This window comes from Takifugu rubripes, chromosome 15 (assembly GCF_901000725.2).
Source record: "Takifugu rubripes chromosome 15, fTakRub1.2, whole genome shotgun sequence".
Lineage (NCBI taxonomy): Eukaryota > Metazoa > Chordata > Actinopteri > Tetraodontiformes > Tetraodontidae > Takifugu > Takifugu rubripes.
The window spans coordinates 7,838,374-7,859,879 of record NC_042299.1 but is presented as its reverse complement, the minus strand read 5'-3'; the positions used below and the strand labels follow the sequence as shown (position 1 = coordinate 7,859,879).

Here is a 21,506-nt window from a genome sequence, read left to right as displayed (position 1 = left end):
GCAGAGATCAGAGTACACTGTTATTGTTTTATATTTATATAACCTCAGGGGTGGTAGCTTTTGTGGGCAGAATGCAATTTAGTTGTTTGCTATGTTTACTTCACAGCAGTGAGAATAAATAATAAAACTTATTTAGTTTTTTGGAGTTGCCTGTAATATTGTATAATTCCCGATAGGTGGCGGTAATGGTATTGAAAGTGACATGTAGAGCAGCTGGAAAATAAAAACGTAAAGGAAGAATGAGACCTTCAGGGACACACAGTAATTAATGAAGTAAATTTGTATCGCCTACGTTGAAATAAAAGGAGAAATAATAGCCAAATGGGATTGACAGCCTATTTATTTTTGTCTGAAAATTAACTATATTTTTTGTTAGGCGTTTTCACTTGCGCCGCAGCCCATATTGATATTAGGCTTCAAAGCTTATCGGTATGCGTTATCGTGTCGTCGTGCAAAACAGACGGAAATTACTGCTTTCCCTGGTAGTCCCTGAAAGTATCGCGGAGGAGGAAGAAACGTTAGCCGTTTCGCATACTTGTTTGTGCTAAGCTAAGATTAACCCAGGAGCTTTGTCAACATGTACATAAGTACTTGTTTGGGTCTATCGCCGTTCTCTAACGTCTAAAACCTTGCCGACAACTTATAAAATGAGATTATTTATCGAGCCAAGCTAGCATAGCTCGCAGGCGTTCTTTGCTTCGTCGCAGTTTCAATCGTTAGAGCGAGCTATCCGGGCAGGTTGTTGTTGTTAGCTGGAGCCTTTAGCTTGGTGAACATGGCGATTGTGTCTGGCTCCTGTGCGCGGATAAACGGGTCTAGAAATGGGCCGTCGGTGTCAGCGACGCAGTCCGGATCCGTGGGACAGTCTCAGCCCATGATTGCGGTGTGGGAGTGGCAGGACGATTTGGGCTACTGGCGGCCATACAGCGGCCAAGTGAGCACTTATATCGAGCAATGTCTGGCACCGCGGGGCCACAGAGGAGGGGGATCCGGCTCGACGAGCATACACCTCGGACAATCGGATCCAACCTTGTTACCTTATATCATTGACATACGAAGCTTGAAGCAGTTCAGGCAGGACACAGGTGAGTGTGCATATTAATTTTGACATATATCCAGTTTATCACTCGAAACCATAATGGTATTTGGCCAAGCTAACTGCAGCTTAGCATTAGCCCGAGGATCCTACGTTTTTTTCTAATACTTGAATATCTTAAATAGATTAGTCAGTTAACTGTATTGAAGTCATTCTTAACGTCTGAAACTAGATTAAAGACGAGGACCTGTTATTGTCCGGAACAATGACGGTTAGATCCTTGACTTGATGGGGGTCATGTTTATGTTTACATATCCTGCGGTCGTTTATTGGTTTAAATGAAGACACTGAAGGTATCTGGTATAAAAAGGTGTGTGTTGTGTGATTATTTAGCGACGATAATCTCTTTTGCCCTCAGGAAAGACACGTTCTGTCCGTTGCTCCCTGTTTGCTCAGTCCTCCGGGCTTGGCAGTGGAGTTCTTTGGGAGTGGATTAATGATGAGGGAGGATGGACTCCGTATGAGACCCGAACCTCAATTCTTTTGGAGCACAGCTACCAGGCCCGACAGGGCACCGCAGACTTGAGCCCGCACGGGTACAATTACATTGTCGATCTCACCTCGCTGACCCAGGTTAATAAAGCCTCGGGGTTTAGGCGGCAGGTTCGACGCCAGTGTAACTTCCCCTACCCTTTGGCCTCGCCCGGGCCCCCGGCCGTCCCCTCGAGCGCTGCCTGCTCCTGTCTGCGGTGTTTGAATCACAGCACCACGGGGCCCATGCCAAGCCGTTTTCGACATTCCTCTTCTTCAAACAGTCTGAACCGGCCCAGCCTGCAGGGGCAGGGAAGGGCTGTGGCAGCTCATCTTGCATCCGTTTACTCCCCGTACCCGAGGAGGCCCCTCTCTGTTGGGGGGATGTCCTGGGGGAACCCGTGGCCCCCGCCACCATCCTCTAGTCAGCTGTCTGCCCCTCTTCTGGCTGGATCCAATGCCACCAAAGGTTTGAGGTGAGTGCAGGTTGCATTGTTTCCTTTGTGTGCCCTGCCGTCCCCCCACATCCCGTAGAACAGGAATGGCGAATGATCTGTGGCTCCAGCGCTGCCCTGCTGTTTGTTTTGCCATCTCCAGCCGCCACCCTCTCTTCACCTTAGTGAACACACTTTAAATTAAAGCGCTTAAGTTGGTGAAACCCTGAGGGTTCATCAGGAGCCTGAAAGCTCCCCAAGTGAAGTCTTTTTTCTTGGGCGGTAAACATGTTTTCTGGTATGAATGTCAGAAGAAGGTGATAAATATTGGTTTGGGTACAGTAATGAGTAATTAGAGTAAGTGATTGTGTCGACAGTCTTTATTACAGGCAGAACAACATTAACAACTCTATCAGGCGCCCTGAATACGATATTGTCCTCTTTTATTAAAATTTAGAGTTGGTTACAAGTAAAAGTTCCATATCTTAAATGCAGTTTTAGACCTATGGAGGTCACCATTAGCTTGACTTGCAGTGCATTCTGGGAGAATGATGACACTTGGCATCACAAAAGTTACCCAAGACATTACCCAGAATGCACTGCATCGCACCACACAATGGCGGCGGACCAGTGAAAGCATTTTTATCAATGTTACGAAATGGTCCAGAGAGTTTTTGTGGTGAGTTTAATCCACAAAGTGAAAATCTGTTTCCTGTTTCCTGCAGCGTTCCGTCTGTCCCCGTTCAGCTGAGCGGATCCACCAGCGTCAGCTCCGCTCTGGCAGGTAAACGGGCCCCTGATCCAGTCTGAACTCACCCACTCTTGTTTTTAGTCTGTTCTGGAGCAGGAAGACATTCAAAGTCTTGTTTTTAATCAAGCCTGACACCAGAATGTCAGTTCTGATTCAAAGCCCGCCCATTTCAATAAAGGTTAAATCAGTCCTCATATTTACGATAATTCAATTGTGCGTATTCCCTTTTTTAATCGGGGAGTGGAGGAACTCGGCGTGAGCTCTCTGCTGGCCTCTCGGCCTGATGGACGCTTTTAATTGATCACTGATGGGCTGCGATCATCAGCTGGCTGCACACGAGTCCGCTGTGACTGGTTTCAGGCCCGTGTGACCGGCGTTGAAAGAACGGGGCGACCCGTCTGGGTACAGACGGAGGACAGGTTCCTGGTGTTGGGCTGATCCAGATCCATCCACCGGTTACTTTAATTGATGACTCTGCATGTGGGAGCAGTTGTAAAAACACAAATTTCTCATCAATGTGGTGTCTTCTTTCCCCCTCCACACCTCCACCTCCCCTCAACCCTCCTCTCTCCACCCCTCCCCCGCCCACCCCCCTCTCCCCACCCCTCCCTGACCCCGCCCACCCTCCTCCAGGTATGGCCTCCATACTGATGTCAGCAGTGGGACTTGGAGTTCACTTCACCAGTGCCCCCCTCCCACCGCAGCAGCAGCAGCAGTCTGCTGCTTTCCCTCTTCCTCTTCCTCCGCCTCCTCTTCTCCCCCCTGCCAGCCGACCCAGTGACCCCCCCAGCAGCAGCAGTTCAGTTAGGAGAGCAAAGAGGCAACACAGGAGAGGTAGCTATTAGCAACACAGTCCCCGCCCTCATCCTTTCTGTGTGTGCGTGTCTGTCATCCTTGTCCGGCGCTGCTGGTGCCCCGCGTCCGCTGGCGACGGTCACGTGATCGCCTGTCCCGCCCGTGTTCCCTCTCAGGTGTCAAAGACGCAGATCTAAAATGACAGAACCGAGCCAAGATAACAGATCGACCGTCGTCCGACCCGCTGGTCCCACAGCGTAAACTCTGTCTTCCCGTTCCAGGCTCCTGTCACAAACCCGAGGACGTGATCCAGCGCTACATGGAGGAGGTGGCTGCAGCACCCGACGAGGTAAAATCTCTGCGGCCCACGGCGGCCGAGCACAGCAGCCCTGCGGAGAGAGTCACTTCCTGTTAGCGGCTGCCACGCAGACGCGTTAACCTCCGACTTTTAGCGTCAAAGTCGATGTTTTGCTCGCCGCTGACGTCCCCTTTAACCATTTCGCGTCCAGGACTGCATCATCTGCATGGATCAGCTGTCCAGTCCGTCCAGCTACGAGTCGCCGTCGTCCGAGGACGGAGGTCAGGGCATCCTGCCGAGCGCCGTGGGGAAGTTCGTCAAGTGTGGCCACACTCTGCACATGCTCTGCATGTTGGCCATGTACAACAACGGAACCAAGGTAGCAGCGCGGCAGAACGTCCACGTTGGACAAATCACGTCAGGCAGTTGTGGCGTCATAAATCAAATCGGGTTTATTTGAAATGTTCATGTTTTGGAGGGGGGGGAAATGACACGTGTTGCTCTGCAGGATGGAAGTCTGCAGTGTCCCTCCTGTAAAACCATCTACGGGGAGAAAACCGGCACGCAGCCCAAAGGCAAGATGGAGATCTACAGCATCGGCCAGTCACTTCCGGGACACCCAGACTGTGGAACCATCCATATCATCTACAGCATTCCACCTGGAATACAGGTACGTCTGCCAGACGCCCCAAATATCCGGGATGGTTGCTTCATCATTCCTGTGATCTGTGAACCCTCCTCCAGGGTCCAGAGCATCCCAACCCAGGACAGCCGTTCACCTGCAGAGGCTTCCCTCGCTTCTGCTTCCTCCCAGACAACCACAAAGGCAGGAAGGTGAGCAGCCCGGATCAATCACTTAACACCGACCCATCACGGAAACGGTGGGAGACCTTCACGCTCCGCTCCGTCTCTTCAGGTGCTGGAGCTGCTGAAGGTGGCCTGGATGCGGCGCCTCATCTTCACCGTGGGGACGTCCAGCACCACCGGCGAGCCCGACACTGTGGTGTGGAACAACATCCACCACAAGACGGAGATGATGTCCAACCTGTCGGGACACGGCTACCCCGACCCCAACTACCTGGACAATGTTCTGTCTGAGTTGGCCTCTCAGGGCGTCACAGAGGACTGCCTCAAAGCTCCCAGCGGCGCCAGCAGCTAGGCCACGCCCCCCCCACGCCTCGATAATAAATCCCAGTATCGTGAAAGACGTGAAGGGGGTCGGAATCTCAACCGCGGAGCTCCACGGCGTTCCTGCTCATTGTGTTTCTCATCACTGTTCCGGATGTTTTGCAGAAACGTTTTTGTTTCCCCGTCGTGAAGCGCGTCTCGACCTCGACTTCAGCTGGATAAAAACCTCACCAAGCACTTTAGATTCTTCAGTGCATTAGCCGACGAGATCCGTGATTTAACAAACGTGCCAGTTTTCAAAGTAAGGTTACGCAATCACGACTAGATGTGACGTGATATTGCTCCGTCAGCTCAGGTGGAGCCCCCTGCTGGACGGTGTGGACGCTGCTGTCCTTCAGCCATGATCAGGCCTTTGCCCACTGAAAAGCTCCATCTTTCAGTATTTAATGCATCATCTTGGTCCCAGTAGAGGCAACCTGATACTGCAGTAGCAACACCAGTAAATATTAGCCTATCTGCTGAGAAGAGGCAATACTTGACTGTAAATATATATATATACATATATATATTAAAAACATGTTAAAAAAACGGATGTGTCCACCTGTTAGTAAGGAAAATAAATGTGTGTATTTTAACACTAATTGGAGCATCTATTTGATAACCGGATGTCTGACGCACTCACATTTCCTGTCCTGTTTGGACCGCGCGCATCGTTTTTGTCTTGTGTTCACGTCAGAAAAGGTTTGGATCGCACCGCTTATCCAGAACACTTTGAGCACCTAAGCCTGGACTGGGAGAATGTTTCAGAATGTTCCAGTGTGACAATCAAGGCCGCCGGATGGACGAACATCATCACAGCCAGACGAACTCCAGCACCTCCACATGTAAACGAGCTAAAGTCTGCAATAAAGGACGAAAATGCCAAAAAAACACCATACTGATATCCGAGTTGTCTTTAAGGTGAAGCGACTACTTGGTTCTGAGCGAGAAATCCTGCAATAACATTTATTTGTTTTCCATTCCTGAAAAATGAAATCTTATCTTTTCCTAGGCTGACTAGGTTTATGGTTTTGAGGATGGAAATAATCCAGGAACTCTTGGATACGAACAAAATTATTGCTGCCTGAAAACAAAAACACTCGTGCTGTTAGGTTCAAACGACCTGAAACATGAGAGAAACAAATGAGGCAGACAACAGTTTTGAATTTTACTTGCAAGGAGAACGGAGAGATGTGCTCAGTTACAGATCTCCAACACGTCCTGAAGCACAACTTCCGTGTCCCGAAGCACAATTTCTTTTATTGAAAATAGGAGGTTCCAAGTTACACAGAATTCAAATGTGCCTAAAGGGAGGTGGAAAACACAAGATAGCAGGTCCCAAACAAAGCAAAAGACTGTAAATCATAATGGTGAGATTATACGTAGGTCTTCACTGATTTGATTAGCTTAGCTCGCACACAGCACATTCTTCCATATCAGACAGATTAATGGAACACCTCCTGGGTCAGGCTCTGCAGCTCTGTCTCCGGTCAATGCCACTTCCCCACAGCAGCTGCATTTCTGTCGCCCTTGACCAGAGAAGTTTGAGTTCACACATCAAGCATCATGAACATTAAGCATTAGCAAACAATAAGAAACATTAAGTAATGAGAATCAATATAACAAGAATAAAGAATATAACAAGGTAAAAGCAAATAAGAGATAACTTTAATATAATGGACCTAACACGTACTCAACTTTATTATAATCCCAAGAGTTTTGCAGGGTTAAGACGCCATTGCATCAACTCAATGGCACAAAACACAACTGAGACGGAGGGGAATTTGACAGAGTACTAACACGCTGATATGACAACCATAAAACCAAGAACAACAGTTTTAAATGGTGATGGTACATGAAAGTGGCTGGATTATATTTAAAGCGCATAACAGTCGTAAACTGTCACACTTTTGCATCAAAGTGCTGCTGCCTGTTTCGAAGATTTAAGTGTGCTCGGGCAGTGAATGTACATGTTTAGATACGGCTATAGGTGGTAACCAATCAGATTCCGAGGGGCGGGGCGGAAAGCGCGGAGGCGGAGCTTCAGCGTCGCCATGGTGAGCGTTATATCGCGATCCGAGCGTTTGTGGACCACAGTCAAAATAGGGCCTGGTATCCCTCCGCCTCCGCCACCAAGGGTAGAGGTTGCCAGTTAGGATCCCGGGTCCAGCAAGAACGTTTCATTTTGCCATAATGGTTGTGATAATTTTGGAACTTTTCCCACAGCATTATGTCAGAAAAACGCTAATGTTAGAAACCAAAAGTCACCGTTTTTAGCTCTCAAACCATATATCTATCTATACTTAGTTCATTTTATGACCCACCTGCAGACGATGAACAACCACGCATAACGTCATTCTATCCTATAATATTTGAAATGTCTGAGCCTACATTAATTAGAATTAAGTTGGCCAAACTTTCATGTGACAATTAGCCACTTCGGCGTCGGTCTTCAGATCCTTCTCCGGTTTCAGTCTTCTCCATCTTCCAAAGGTAGCTCCTCTCCATATCATTGTTTTGTTTCTGCCTTTGTCCTGATATTGTTGGGAACCACAACAAGGCTTTTTTAGCTTTACAAACGTCACATTTTTATTTTATCCCAATAGTTCGGAGCTGCAGTTCAGCGGTAACTGGCAACCCGGAAGCCGAAACGCTGCTGACTTGTGATTGGCTGGATCGGTGATGGGCGGAGCTACAGACCAACACACCACGTGAAGATCGTCAATATTTACGGGCTGACACTTCGCTTTTAAAATGGGAATATTCTGGTTGGACAAGTGTTGTCAGGGATATAAGTATTAAAAGTTAGCACGATTCCTCAACATGATTAAACATATCAGACCGTTTTAGGATCACTTTGAATAAATTTGTTACCGGTATTGTAAATACTCATCGAGAGTTGACTATGTGTCGACTATGCACCGTTCAATCCACAGGACCATCCAATTAGAGCCTAATTAGAACATGTTCCATTGACAGGTTCTTTGTGATTAATCCAGGGTAGCTAATTCAGCAAACATCGGGCACAGCGAGAGGCTAAGGCATTCAAGCAAATTTTTTATTTACCTTCACTTTGGAACAATTCCAAAATAACGTTGGACCAAATTCAAGTGCAAGGCAACACATTTTATTTCAAAGGCCTAATTGGCGTTAAGGTACAGCGTATTAAATATCGTTAGTCCAGACAGTCATCGTAGAGTAACATACCATTCTTCCTGTTATGATACATTCAGGCTGACTTTAAATGAGTTATTTTACAAATCGGCGACGTGGTGCTGACAGAAGAGGCTCCTCCACAGGTAAGACACTTCTTCTCTGCCGTTGAAATGTCATTTTAGTTAGGGTTTAGTAGCTGAGCAGCGGCTAGCGTTAGTGTTAGCATTGCAACAGTTCCTCCAGCAGCTGTTGGGGGAAAATGTATTTTACATCCCTGCAAATAATGTTATTTTCAATAAATATAATAAATAAAAAGTACAAATATTCTGGAACTAGATAGTTTTAAAAGACGTGTTCTGTCAGCGATACATCGTTGGGTGAATAGCTAAATACAGGGGCGGCTGAACAACGTTCACCCCACGTTCTGTAGTTCCACACAAGCTGTTTGAGTTGGAACACAGCTGCTCTCCTTCCGGATGATCCCGGGACCACGTGATGAAGTCCCACATCAAAGTGCCCCTTCATCCCTTTGATGCAGGCTTGTCCTTCAGTAATTCACTTTTCCTGGAACCGGCATGTTCACGCCGCTGTAGTCCACCATGTACATGGGCCACTGCTGTGGGAACGTGAAGCAGAGATGGAGGTCAAGGCACGCTTTCATAACACCTAAACTGCATCTCCGGCTCAATGGCGCGCGCGAGGATTTGGAAGTCTCGGGATCGTGGGACCAGGTTTCCGCGGCCTTACCATCACTGGAATCTGATTGCTTGATATTTCCAGATCGGAGGACGTCGGTACTCTGCTGCTCTCCTGGACTCTCTTTCGTTTCCGCCTGTTGATGGAGGCGTTTGTTCCTCCTGGAGATAAGACACGTTTAGCTGCTGCTGCAGCGCTTTGATATCTCCTGGAAATTCGACACTCACCTGTGTTGCAAGCTTGGCTACAGATTTCTGCGAACGGTCTGCATGAAAAGCACAAATAGAAAGGAGCCACAACAGGCGAATGGTTCAGATCCCTCTGATTCGCACGAATTTAGTGTTCAAAGCATAAAAGGAAAACTGTTTGATGTGAAGTCTCCCCTTCTTTCATCTCTGCTTAGCTGCTTCGGCGTCAAACTATTGTTCACGATTTCACTTTATTTACACTCGCTGCTCACCGGGATTTATTCTGACAACATTCAGGGGCTGGATTTAAATCCGGGGCGTAAATAAAACTATAATGAGCTTAAGCACCAGAGGCGAAGCCCTAAATTCCCGGTGGGAGACAGCGGTGACGGCTAACAGGCTGCTGAATATTCAGGTGCGTCGGCACTCACTGGAGCTGGTTCTTCACGCTGATCACTATTTTATCTGCAGCTTGAAGGATTTTCTCCAGGCACACGATGTCGTAGGTGTTGGGGTTTCGGAACGGGATGTCTTCCGGAAGGCCGCTGACTTCTACGGACTCTGGGCTGCCGCGAATAAGCTTGTAAGGAACCAGGACAGAATGGTCGGAGCCCAGAGCTTCACCTAAACAGTTAACCACAGTTATCCTCGCTAAACCAAATCCACACTTCCTGTTTAAAGCACAGATCAAAGCTTCATTCTCTTCACCATATTTCCTGTTAAACAGCTCCTTGACTTGCTCTCGGAGAACCACCTTCTCTCCCATACGATTTATGTCATCCTCATCTGTCGGGGAAAAAGCATCACATCGTCTTTAATGAAGCGAAAGAGCAACGTCTTATTTAAAAAAATAAATAAAAAAAAATCTACTCACCATTAATGGACGCATAAGCTTTCTTTAGTAAAGTGACGCGCCGAGGTGCTAAAAAAATCAAATATGGTTATTAAAGCACCACCCACTTTATGTCAAAGCTTTTAAGTTCTTACCTGGTTTTGGAATAAGTCCTTGAAAAGGTCTGCAGGGTGAAAAGAGTCGATTCATTGTCTTTATAAATCCCTATATTTATAATCTGTATAATCTCAAACTCGGTGGCGTTCAGGCGATCACCTGACCACTGATCTCACCTGGTGATGGTGAACCTGATCTTGTCTGCAACAGCCAGGATCCTCTCCAGGTTCTGGGAGCCGAAGGTGCAGGGTTTCCTGAAGGGGATTCCAGGGGGAAGGCCCTCGATGATGACCGAGTCGGGGTTGTTCTTGATCCTCTTGTAAGGCACTTGGACCGGGTACTTGATGCCCAACGCCTCGCCGTACTTCCTGTTGAAGAGATCCTGGACCTGCTCTCGCAGCGTGTTGGCCAGGTCGATCCTGGACAGTTTGGACTCCAGACACTCTGGAGACGGGACACAATCGGTTTACAATGAGGCTGGTTCGAGTCGCCACCCAACCCTGGCTTATACCAACAGGAATGATTCAGACCGCCTCAGCTGTTCCGCTGCAGGCGAAACAGGAAGTTGAGCCTACCTGTGAATCCGGGCCGCTTGGATAAAGCAGCGCCGTCCTCCGTTACCGGTGTGGCGTCCTTAGAGTCCAGCTCTTTAGGAAATGAGTTTGAAATGGTTAAACGTGTTTGTGAAGGTTCCCATTAAGAGCTTCTCTTTGTTCCTGCAGAGAGAAACTGAAACTGGGAAATTCCAACAGAACTTCTCGCTTCAAAGGAGGTTTGAACTTAAGAACCTGAAATGGATTTGTCACATATTTCACACTTTAACCTGAATCTGCTCCTCCAGTGGAAGATATAAGTGATACAACTGCTCACATTTAAAATCTATAGTGGGTCAGAACCTTTATACTCGAGTTATATAGAAAGAGAATTTCATCAAAAGCTGCCGCTAGAACTGCAAAGGATGATGGTAAATGTAGTGCTGGTCTGTTCTTTAGTCACATCAATTCAGGATGGTTATTGTTGATCAAAGAAAAGGAAAACATGCTCAGATCAACATATTGATTGATAACCGGTCACCCATATTGTTAGACTGAAAGAGCTGATGGAAACCGACCTGATTCGCAGACGCTGTTTGAAGGAATCTCTTGTTTAACCTGCTCGGTCAACAGTTCAGGCCTGCAGACAAACAGGGAGGGTTTATTCTCCCGTTGGTTTAAAAGCTCCTGAACTTCGCTCGCGCTCACCTCTTGATGACAAACTGGATCTGGCTGCTGGCTGCCAGGATCTTGCGCAGTTTAGCGGTTCCGTAGCAGTTCGGCCGGCGTAGCGAGATTCCGTCCGGCAGCCCAGTGACCACCAGATCCTCTGGATAGATCTGGAACTTTGAGTACGGAACCTTGGCTGGTTCTGGAAGTCCCAGAGCTTCAGCTGGGAAGCAAAGCGAGGGTTACTTCACCAAATACCTCAGATGAGGATTACAAACACAGTTAAGATTAAAGACTTGACATGAATGACCACTATTTAAGGCCAACAGTCACCAAATTTGACCCTCAGAATCAGATTCTTCACTGCTAAACTGATGATAACCGACTCTAACCTGCTGAAATATTTACCCATTACATTAATATTCAGTCATCTGAAGAAATTTTAACGGTGCTCTGGCGCTTTGCTTGTAAATGTGCAAACAGAGGTGACGTCATTTCCTGATGGAGGATCGAGCTGTGCCGCGGCAGGCTAACGTACCAAACTTGATGCTGAAGAGATTCTCCACCTGTCTGCGCAGCTGGAGAATCATTTCACCAATGTCCTCCACCAAACTGCCCGCTGGAGGAGCTGCGGGATGAGAAAAGGGCGGGATGTATGGCAGGAAGTGACATCAGATGAGAGTTGTCAACCAGGAAAACACTCAAATCTGTGGAGGTTTACTCATCGCTGGGGTTGAGTTTGCTGATTTCTCAACAATCTGACATTGTTTTACCTTCAGAGGATCTTCTGATGCTGTGCGAGGTCGGATTGGGCGACAGAGCTTCGGCTGGAACAGGAAATAAAATGAGATGAGCCAACAGGGTTGTTTCCAAACCAAACGTGGGAAAAAACAAAGCACAGAATATTCCAATCCATTGTTTAAAGCACTTTAAAACAGCCGTAGCCATGTCATGTCATTATAAAAGCACTAATAACATTTAACAGCAACACTAAATGCTTTATTTGCAGTTATCTCTCTATCAGCTGATGGACAAAAGCACCAAACTCAGGATGGATCATTCATAAATAAAGGATTTAGCTCCAAAAACAGACAAAGTTTCTCCGTTTCATCCTCATCTGAACGAGTAAAAAGGAATATTTACGTCGGCCACCTCAAAACACTGCGAATAAAATCAGTGAACACACAATATTCTGCACCTGAGAGAGCAGGAATAGACAGAAAAAGAGTGAAGGAGCGACTGATGCTGGAGGTGCGTTTGCTGCTCTTACCTTCATGTTCGCTCCGTTAGTGGTCAGTTGTGAAAGAAAAACTTCAACAGAGCACAAATCAAAAATCAACAAAATAAAACAAAACCTGAATGAGGGTCACAGTGAGCAGACTCCAGAGTTATTTTTAAAAAGCCTCATTTATGTCTTAAATCAACTCCGATTTAAGCATCAAATCGAACCTTTCCTAATTCACACTTTTTAGGATGTTTGTAAATGATGAATTCATGAATTTGGCCTTTAAGAGGATGATTATGAAGATCAGATAAATGAGGCGTGCTCGCAGAGTCTCCTCACGAGTGTGTGCACGTGTGTATGCGTGTGCACGTGTGTATGCGTGTGCGTGTCTCCATGGATAATTGCTGGAAATCTAATCAGTCTGAGGCAGGACAGTGACAAACTTGACTTCTGACACATGGCGCCGTCACAGACGAGCTGAGGGGAGGAGCTACAGCTGTGTGGGGGGGGGGGGGGGGGGTCCAGGGGTGTAGCTACAGTCAGTGAGGGGGGGGTCTGACTGGGGAATAGTGGGAGGAACACCCTAAGAGAGGTGGGGCTTGTGGTGAAGGGGCGGGGCTACAGGAGCTGCAGTCAGGAGGAGGAAGTGAGGGTGGGAGGGGCTAAAGGAGGTTACCTGTGTGATTCTCCAATGGGTGCTGAGGTGCAGCAGGAGCAGAGGGCGTGGTCGAGACCCGGCACACCGCAGGAGGCTCAGGCACCGACTCACCGGGCTCCTCACCGCTCACACCAGCTTCTGCACAAAGAGGCGCGTTCCAGAAACGAGTTGAGCAAAATCAAGCTTCATTTCCCTAGCAAACTGACACGCTAACAGCTCCCAGACTCACCTGGAACCGTCACCTGAATGATGTCCCCGTCCGGAGGCTCGGTTTTAATCCTCTTGGCAGGAACACAGTCTCCTGAAGGACCTGTGGGAACAGACAGTTTATGAGCTCCCATTAAACTGGACGACATCGACTCGGAGGCTTTAATCTGATTATTTGGTCTCGGAGACATCGGAGTTATTAAAGTCATAAAAAAGGTTACCTGCTTCGGTGTCGGCCAGCGGGCTCACACACGCACTTGTCGACCTGGAACAAGACAAACTTTTGATTTGCTTTTCTCTGAACTGCGATATAAAAACTGAATTTGACTGCGATCCCACCTGCTGCTGTGGGCGTTGCCGAGCAACTCGGCGGTGGCGGTGGGCGGGACGCCCAGGCTGTCGTGGAAGTTGTCTTCAGAAGAAGAGCCCAGGTCCAGTTTGCCCTCCTCCCGCACCAACTTCCCAGCAGCTTCAGGAGAATGCAAACAAATCATTTTCGGTTTTTTTAATACCGTTTGTTTTCAAGGATCCAGATTTAAGCAGGAAAATAAAAATGGATTTTTCTGCTCATCAACAGAAATTCTTATTTTAACTGATGTTCCAGGTCTTACCTGTGAAAATCCTCTCATCAAACATGCTGGAGGAAAGAGAGGAAACAAAGAGGCTGTTAGTGGCGGCTCCTTCTGCCACGGCGGCGAGTTTTGCCCTGGTTACCAACCGTTTGACAATGAAGCGGATCCCGTGGCGTTCGTCCAGGATGCGCTTGAGCTTTGGAACGCCATAGGTGCAGGGCCTCTTGAACGGGATCTGGTCGGGAATACCGATGATTTCCACGGCCCCGGGGTCACATGCTATTTTACGGTAGGGGACAGGCACCATGTGATCGAGCCCCAGCGCCTCGGCTGTGGGAAGGGGAGGAGAAGCCAGTTTAGATCAAAGCGGAAGAGTCCGCCATCTTGGCGCTGGGTGTATAGGCAGGAGCTGCGGAGCCGCACGGGGTGCGTCGTCGCAGGCGGAGCGGCATAAGTCAGCCAACAGGAAGTGAGCTTTCTGCCAATCACCTCAGGGGACCGACGACTAAACGACTTCAATGGAATCAAAGTGCTTGATTCCATTTCCTGCATTTTTCAGTCTAGAAACATGAATTTGCATAAATCCGCCTGCAGCAGGATGCCCACACACACACACACACACACACACACACACACACACACACACACACACACAGGAAGTCAAAGATAACTCAGGCTAAATTCAGACAGAACCTTAATCTGAGCTGGAGGCTCGGATGACAACAGATCCTGTGAATGTGGAATTTAGCAACAGCTGGACTGGAAACGTCTCCTGAAACAATGCAGATGTTTCCCCAGAAGACCTCCTGTGACGTTCACACACTTCGACAGTCGTGCCTTAATAGAACAGGACTCCACCCCGCGGCTTCACGTGCGTGCCGCCGCGCACGTCGCTCATACATTCGCCGCTACGGAGCGGGACCCTTCTCACCGTATCTGCTGTTGAACAGGATTTGAACACATTCCCTCAGCGTGTTGATGTCTTCGGTTTCCCGGATGAAAGAATCCCATTTTTCTGGAAGAAAATCAGAGCTTTACCTTTCGGAATGAAAGGAGCTTAATTTCTCTGCAGACGTGCGTCCGCCCAGAAGATCACGGCCCAGGGAAGTCACCCAGGAGTCAGAACTAAAAGAAAACCTCACTAAAATAACCACTCGGATCTTCTCTCACCTGATTTTTCGTGCACTATGGAGAAGAGCAGCCTCTTGGAGATGTGAACGCCAGGAGGACTCTGGGCGTGGTCTCCAGGTCTGGTCTCCTCTGGAAGAGGCAAGAAAGCAGGTTCTGCTTAGTCCTCAGAAGTCAGAAGACTGGAGACACTAAAAAGACCCGCAGCTCACCGGCGGCGGCGCAGTCTTTGACGGACATCTTGTCCGTCCCCGACGTCCAGCTGGCGGCTCTGTCTTTGCCCAGGCTGAGGAAGGACATGGCTTTGAAGTCCAGCTTCCCGTCCGGGTGAGGTTTGGAGGACATGGGCATGCCGTAGAGGAAGCTGGACAGAACCGAGCTGCTGGGGGTGGCGGAGCTCGACGTGGAACCTGCCGGCAGAGCCGCCTTCGCTGGGCCGTGGCCGCTCGCCGTGACGACGGCAGCGGAGGCGGAGTTGTGGTTGACATCGGTGCTGGTCTTGGCGTCTCGAGGCAGATCTTCCACCGGCCTGTAAACAGGAAGCACCACATCAAAACCGAGCTGGCCGGGGAGCTTTGATCTAATCAGAGTGATTTCTACCAATAATTATCCCTGATCACGATGCTGGCATAGAGGAAAACATTCTATTCTCGTATGAGTTGACGTCTGGGACACAAACGTCCAGTTTCGGCGTCCACATCTGGATCCAGGATGCTCCAGCTGTCCGCTGGGCAGCAGCCTCACCTGTTCACAGAGAACTGGATGCGGTGGCTCTGCTCCAGGATCTTCATCAGCGTCTTGGTGTCGTACTCGCAGGGCTTCTTCAGGCCGACGCCGTCGGGCAGACCGTGGGCCACCACGCAGCCCGGCTCCTTCAGGATGGAGTCGTAAGGCACCGGGAGAAGGCTGTTCTTCCCCAGCGCCTCGCCTGCACACGGACACAAGCGCTTCAGAGCGACGTCCGCGGCGCTGCGGCGAGCACAACACGCGCAGCTCGTTAGTTCTTACTGTACAGAACAGTGAAGACTTCCTCCACCATCTTCCTCAGGACGAAGACGTTGGCCTGCGGATCGGAAGCTCTCGCTTTCCCGTGCTCGCCGTCCTTGCTGGGCTTGCTGAGGTCGCCGTCCTTGTCTTTGGTATGAGCGTTTGCTGTGGTGACATTCTGCAGACACGGAACCCCTGGAACCACAATCCCAACACCAAGCACAGATTATCACCCAGATCAGCCAAATTCCAAATATAAGGGAATTTATGACAGTGCTGCGACCACTGGGAGACATTTCCATAATGGGGAATCACTCCGAGGTCCCTGATCAAGTTTTCCAGCTGCAGTACCGCAAACAGCCACCAGGATACAAACTACCAAATGTATCCAAGGTAGTTTTCTCTGTCAACTGGACTGGGTTTCTTCTCTTGAAGACGTTTCGCCTTCTATCCAGAAGGCTTCTTCTTTTTTCAAGCTCTCTCCCCAGCGATTTCAGAACTGAAGAAGCCATCTTCAAGAGAAGAAACCCAGCCCAGTTGACAGAGAAAACTACCTTGGATACAATGACCTGGATGATTGAGAATCTACACAGACACCAAATGTACTGGTCTGAGGAGAGGTCACTGGTGGGGAAAGGTTCTGGACCATGAGGTTAATTCAGATTAAAAAACAGTTAATTGCTCAGAAATGGAGGAATGTTGATCTCAGAGAAGATATTTTAATTTATATTCGGATGATCTGGCTATAGTCTGATGATCTGGCTATAGTCTGATGATCTGGCTATAGTCTGATGATCTGGCTATAGTCTGATGTCTGGTTATAGTCTGATGTCTGGTTATAGTCAGATGATCTGGTTATGTTCTGATGTTCTGGTTATAGTCTGATGTTCTGGTTATAGTCTGATGTTCTGGTTATAGTCTGATGTTCTGGTTATAGTCTGACGTTCTGGTTATAGTCTGATGTCTGGCTATAGTCTGATGTTCTGGTTATAGTCTGATGTCTGGCTATAGTCTGATGTTCTGGTTATAGTCTGATGTCTGGTTATAGTCTGATGTTCTGGTTATAGTCTGATGTCTGGTTATAGTCTGACGTTCTGGTTATAGTCTGATGTCTGGCTATAGTCTGATGTTCTGGTTATAGTCTGATGTCTGGCTATAGTCTGATGTTCTGGTTATAGTCTGATGTCTGGTTATAGTCTGATGTTCTGGTTATAGTCTGATGTCTGGTTATAGTCTGATGTTCTGGTTATAGTCTGATGTCTGGTTATAGTCTGATGTTCTGGTTATAGTCTGATGTCTGGTTATAGTCTGATGTTCTGGTTATAGTCTGATGTTCTGGTTATAGTCTGATGTTCTGGTTATAGTCTAATGTTCTGGTTATAGTCTGACGTTCTGGTTATAGTCTGATGTCTGGCTATAGTCTGATGTTCTGGTTATAGTCTGATGTCTGGCTATAGTCTGATGTTCTGGTTATAGTCTGATGTCTGGTTATAGTCTGATGTTCTGGTTATAGTCTGATGTCTGGTTATAGTCTGATGTTCTGGTTATGTTCTGATGTCTGGTTATAGTCTGATGTTCTGGTTATGTTCTGATGTTCTGGTTATAGTCTGATGTTCTGGTTATGTTCTGATGTTCTGGTTATGTTCTGATGTTCTGGTTATGTTCTGGGTATAGTCTGATGTCTGGTTATGTTCTGATGTTCTGGTTATGTTCTGATGTTCTGGTTATGTTCTGATGTTCTGGTTATGTTCTGATGTCTGGTTATGTTCTGATGTTCTGGGTATATCCTGGACCTTTCCCCTCCGTTGGTAATCTGATCTCTGGTTTCTCCCTCAGCAACAGAGCGCTGCTGTCCCCTCTGCAGGTAATTGGATTATTTTGGATGAAATAATCTGATTTGGGCGGTGGGGGATGGACTGTGTGTGGATGGACTCACGACAGAACTTGTAGAAGTCGGTCTGGATTTCCCTCCTGGAGTTCAGGAACACTCGGCCCTTCTCCGTGCCGACCGCGATCACGCTGTCCTCGTGTATGGTGACGCACGCCACCTCGGCGTTGAGCTTCGCCATCGCCGTGCACTGGGAGATGCCGTCAGTCACTCGCTGAAGCCCAATCATATCTGATAACGGTTATTGATAGCGGTACTCACCACCGAGTCCAGCGCCGACACCAGGCTGGTCAGGATCTCCTGTCGGGCCGAAACCAGCGGGACCTCGCCCCGAGACCCCGCCCTCACGCCGTCGCACGAGAGCTTCCTCATCTGAGCCATGACCCTGAGAGGTCAAACGCATGCAGACGCTAATGCTAACAGTGCTAATGCTTTCATCAAAGACGTCCTGATTAAAACGAACAGAAATATTGGATGAACTTTGACCTCATTCACAGGTGGACTCGGGCTTAAAGGTTAAAGGTCACATGCACCCGAACGTAAAGTTCACGCTCAGAGCTCAGTACAGGCCACGCCTCCTCCCAGTCACATGACAGCAAATGACCTCCCTTTTAGCCCCGCCTCCTCCCTCTGCCGTGATGTGTTTTTTTGCTTGTTTTTGTTTGTCGTTAGCTAATCTGTAAACTAAAGCTGTGCGCACGGATCTTAAATAAACCCACCTCAGCTGTGACGGAACACGCTCTGAAGGTTCCACAGCTCAGATACATGAACTGATAATCTCAACGGGAACTTTTTGTCAGAGGCGAACAACAGGAACAGGAAGTGTGGACGAAAAAATGCTTGGCTAAAGCCCGGCTCTATGTTCTCATGGCAACCGAAGCCCGTCTCCCTGGAAACTAATCTCAGGGCATTTGAACAATGCAGCTCTGGCCTTTAATCTGTCCAGACACTGGGAACCATTATGGGGGGGGGACAAGGGGAATCAGTGAGGTGGGGGGGTAGGAGAGAGGGAGAAAGCATGAAAGGATCAAAGAAAGACAGGAAGAGGGGAAGAGAGAGAGTTGGGGCGGGGTCAAAGGGAGAGAGGAAAACGGAGTCAGTCAGACAGAGAGACAGACAGAGAGACAGACAGGTATGGGGGGGTCTGAAGGTCTTCTGGTCATCTGAATCTAAATCTGCCTCATGGTGGGGGCACATCCTGCTCTCTGGAAATAGACGGCACGTCCTCCCACGTGTTTAGAAGGCACAGGAAGTGTGTGTGTGTGTGTGTGTGTGTGTGTGGAGGGTGGGGTGGGCTCTGTGGTAAATGATTAAAAGAAATATTTAAAGCAATAAAGGGAAAACCAAATAAAATGGGCACAATGAGGGAAAAACAGAAGAGCAGATAAAAACCAACAACAGAAGATAAATGTTCAATCAATAAGGGGAGGATCAATAACTGATCAATAGTCCAGCATCACTGATCACCTCTTTTAGAGTTTGGAAACCGGATCAAGTGATGTGTTCTGGATTAAATCAGATTAAACTAATCGAAATGGTGTTTTTCTTTTCTGGATAAAGTTAAACTGGAGCTGATTTCAGGTGACCCGTCTGGGTCAGAACCTGTGACATCACCATCAAACACTTCCTGGAGAGAGATGCAGTAACAATCTCCTATCAACAATAAATGGAAATTAATCAGATCAAAACAACGTTGAGTTTATTTACAACTCCAAACGGAGTGATGTCAACATATTTAGGCCACTACTAATAATCTGAATAAAAGGGGAAACTGAACATTTATAACCTGATCACATTTATTTACATTATTCACATTTGGTTAGTTGTAAATTAATATATTCTGATTGAAGTTGGATTAGATGTTTGTCTGAATGTGGACTGAAAACATTTAAAATCAGATTAACACCAGGTGTCAATTTTACTATAATGTAAATAACGCTGCAGACACCACTTATCTATTTTTGAACGCAAGAATTAATAAAAATGCAAAGTAATTTTCAAATTCTTGGTTGTTTTAATGAGTTACAGCAGAAAATAGATATCTTTAGGCACAAACATCCTTCTGGACACAGCTCATGAGACAAAAACTCTCACTTTCCTGATGAGTTCGAACCTTTTTTGTGGTGTAAACTTTTGCTCCGTTTAAGATTTGATGGATATTTTTACAAAAGCAGCTAAACCTGCTGTTCATTTTATGTGAACATTCTAATAAATCTGGTGCTGATTCTGGGTTCCTGTCACGAAAAGATGAAGTTTGCAATAACTTTTACCGCAGTAACAGACTGGAACCAGACAAGTTCTATTTCAGGAGTAAATAAAGGGAGTTTGGGGCTGAATTGTGAGGGGTTTATCGCAGTTTGGTCTTTTACAAGTTTAGACCATCCGCGTCCTCCCCGGTTATTGGGGGCTACTTTAGCCGACGTTAGCAGTCTTTGTTGAACCAGCTCGTTAATATAATCACCGATATCACCGCAGGGAAGCACATTTAGCGACCAGGCTCGGTCCGCCGAGCAGAAACGGGGGTTTTATCGGGCGGACACACGGTTACAGAAGCGTCTCTGCGGGCTAATTCAGCGGCTAACAGACAATAGCCGCGTCTGTTCCTCTCCAGCTTGTCAACCTTTGCTAATTAGCTAACGGTGTCTGCAGCCTTCAGCTAGCTAACTGGCTAGCTGTAAACTCGTTAGCTTTTCACGGTGTTAGCCTCTTTAGCTGGCTAGCCCTAGCACTGCCATCAGCCGCCCCCCACCAGAAATTAGCTTCTAATCTCTAATTTCTGAATTCGCGGATCCAAAAACAACAGCGCGCCGCGTTAACGCACGCGTTTAAAGCGCCCGAGTGCGCCGAAGGAGGTTGCGAAGTCCCACCTTAATTAGCGATTAAATAGCCTTGTTGCTGCTGTCAATCCCGGAATAGGTTTATTCCCCGTTTTAATCCATCAGAAACGGTCGCAATTCCCATCCACAATGTCGCCGCGCCGTCCGCTAAACCACCGTAATCTGGAACATCTCGACGTGGGCTCCAACGGCTGCTTCCCCGCACTGTTGCCCCGCTGTTTAAAGTCAGTTTATTCCTGTTTTTCCCCCTTAACTCGGTCCGGTGTCCCTTTCCCCCTTTCTTTGTTCTGTAATCCAGTAAAATTGAAACTCATTCGCCTCCTGCTAATCCCAGCCCAGCTCAACAACAGCATCTATTGGCTGCCATTTACATACAGGATTAAGGGAAGAACCTCTGGGAAAAAAAGGGCCTCTGGGAACAATTTGAGCCCAAAAAGCAACATTTACGCAGAATATTTGGCAGAATCGTGTCAGAAGCCGACACTTTTGGACCCCCCCGCCCCCCCTCTAATCTCCAGTAATCTCCTAGATGGAGGTTTAAGGATCAAGAAATCCGGAATTATTTAGCTGTTCTATAGCGGCAAATGTGCGTGCGCGTTATTGTGCGTCGCTCGGGCGATCTAAAAATAATCTGATCAATCTGGACTAAAGGTCAGAGCCCAAAAGTCTGGTTCGGTCCACTCCGCTCCAGATTTCCACTCCGGGTTTTGGAAGCTCTGCAGACGCATCCTGGATTTGGGAAAAAAGGAAAATCCGGAGTTTGAAAATCCCAAATCTCCAACAACAAACATCTGTTTGATC

General features: G+C 47.7%; 2 protein-coding genes across 5 annotated transcripts; one reads left to right on the top strand and one right to left on the bottom strand.

The window, feature by feature from the left end:
• The first annotated feature begins 385 nt into the window (after positions 1 to 385).
• Positions 386 to 5,908, top strand: LOC101067626 (probable E3 ubiquitin-protein ligase DTX2). 2 transcript variants are annotated; one of them, XM_011611229.2, is made up of 9 exons: positions 391 to 1,085; positions 1,455 to 2,043; positions 2,727 to 2,785; positions 3,386 to 3,586; positions 3,829 to 3,896; positions 4,057 to 4,224; positions 4,354 to 4,515; positions 4,590 to 4,679; positions 4,762 to 5,908. In XM_011611229.2, the coding sequence occupies exons 1-9, from the start codon at positions 776 to 778 to the stop codon at positions 5,002 to 5,004; spliced, it is 1,890 nt and encodes a 629-aa protein (XP_011609531.1). In that variant the 5' UTR covers positions 391 to 775; the 3' UTR covers positions 5,005 to 5,908. The 2 variants fall into 2 exon arrangements, with proteins under 2 accessions (XP_003970948.1, XP_011609531.1); XM_003970899.3 differs by lacking the exon at positions 3,386 to 3,586 and having other exon boundaries at positions 386 to 1,085.
• Positions 5,909 to 8,120: 2,212 nt separating this feature from the next.
• LOC115252571 (general transcription factor II-I repeat domain-containing protein 1-like) lies at positions 8,121 to 21,198 on the bottom strand. Of its 3 annotated transcripts, none has more exons than XM_029847891.1 (27): positions 18,588 to 21,198; positions 18,130 to 18,253; positions 17,917 to 18,058; positions 16,002 to 16,175; positions 15,738 to 15,921; positions 15,206 to 15,522; positions 15,036 to 15,128; positions 14,797 to 14,880; positions 14,012 to 14,195; positions 13,905 to 13,930; positions 13,633 to 13,762; positions 13,515 to 13,558; positions 13,316 to 13,396; positions 13,105 to 13,224; positions 11,977 to 12,030; positions 11,742 to 11,831; positions 11,243 to 11,426; positions 11,113 to 11,174; positions 10,577 to 10,648; positions 10,178 to 10,445; positions 10,040 to 10,068; positions 9,927 to 9,974; positions 9,761 to 9,838; positions 9,484 to 9,676; positions 9,092 to 9,129; positions 8,916 to 9,025; positions 8,121 to 8,784 (listed from the first exon to the last, which is right to left on the bottom strand). In XM_029847891.1, exons 2-27 carry the CDS (start codon positions 18,247 to 18,249, stop codon positions 8,716 to 8,718), a joined length of 2,994 nt encoding a protein of 997 aa, XP_029703751.1. In that variant the 5' UTR covers positions 18,250 to 18,253; positions 18,588 to 21,198; the 3' UTR covers positions 8,121 to 8,715. The 3 variants fall into 3 exon arrangements, with proteins under 3 accessions (XP_029703751.1, XP_029703750.1, XP_029703752.1); XM_029847890.1 differs by having other exon boundaries at positions 20,736 to 21,198; XM_029847892.1 differs by having other exon boundaries at positions 15,036 to 15,125; positions 18,130 to 21,198.
• Positions 21,199 to 21,506: the final 308 nt, after the last annotated feature.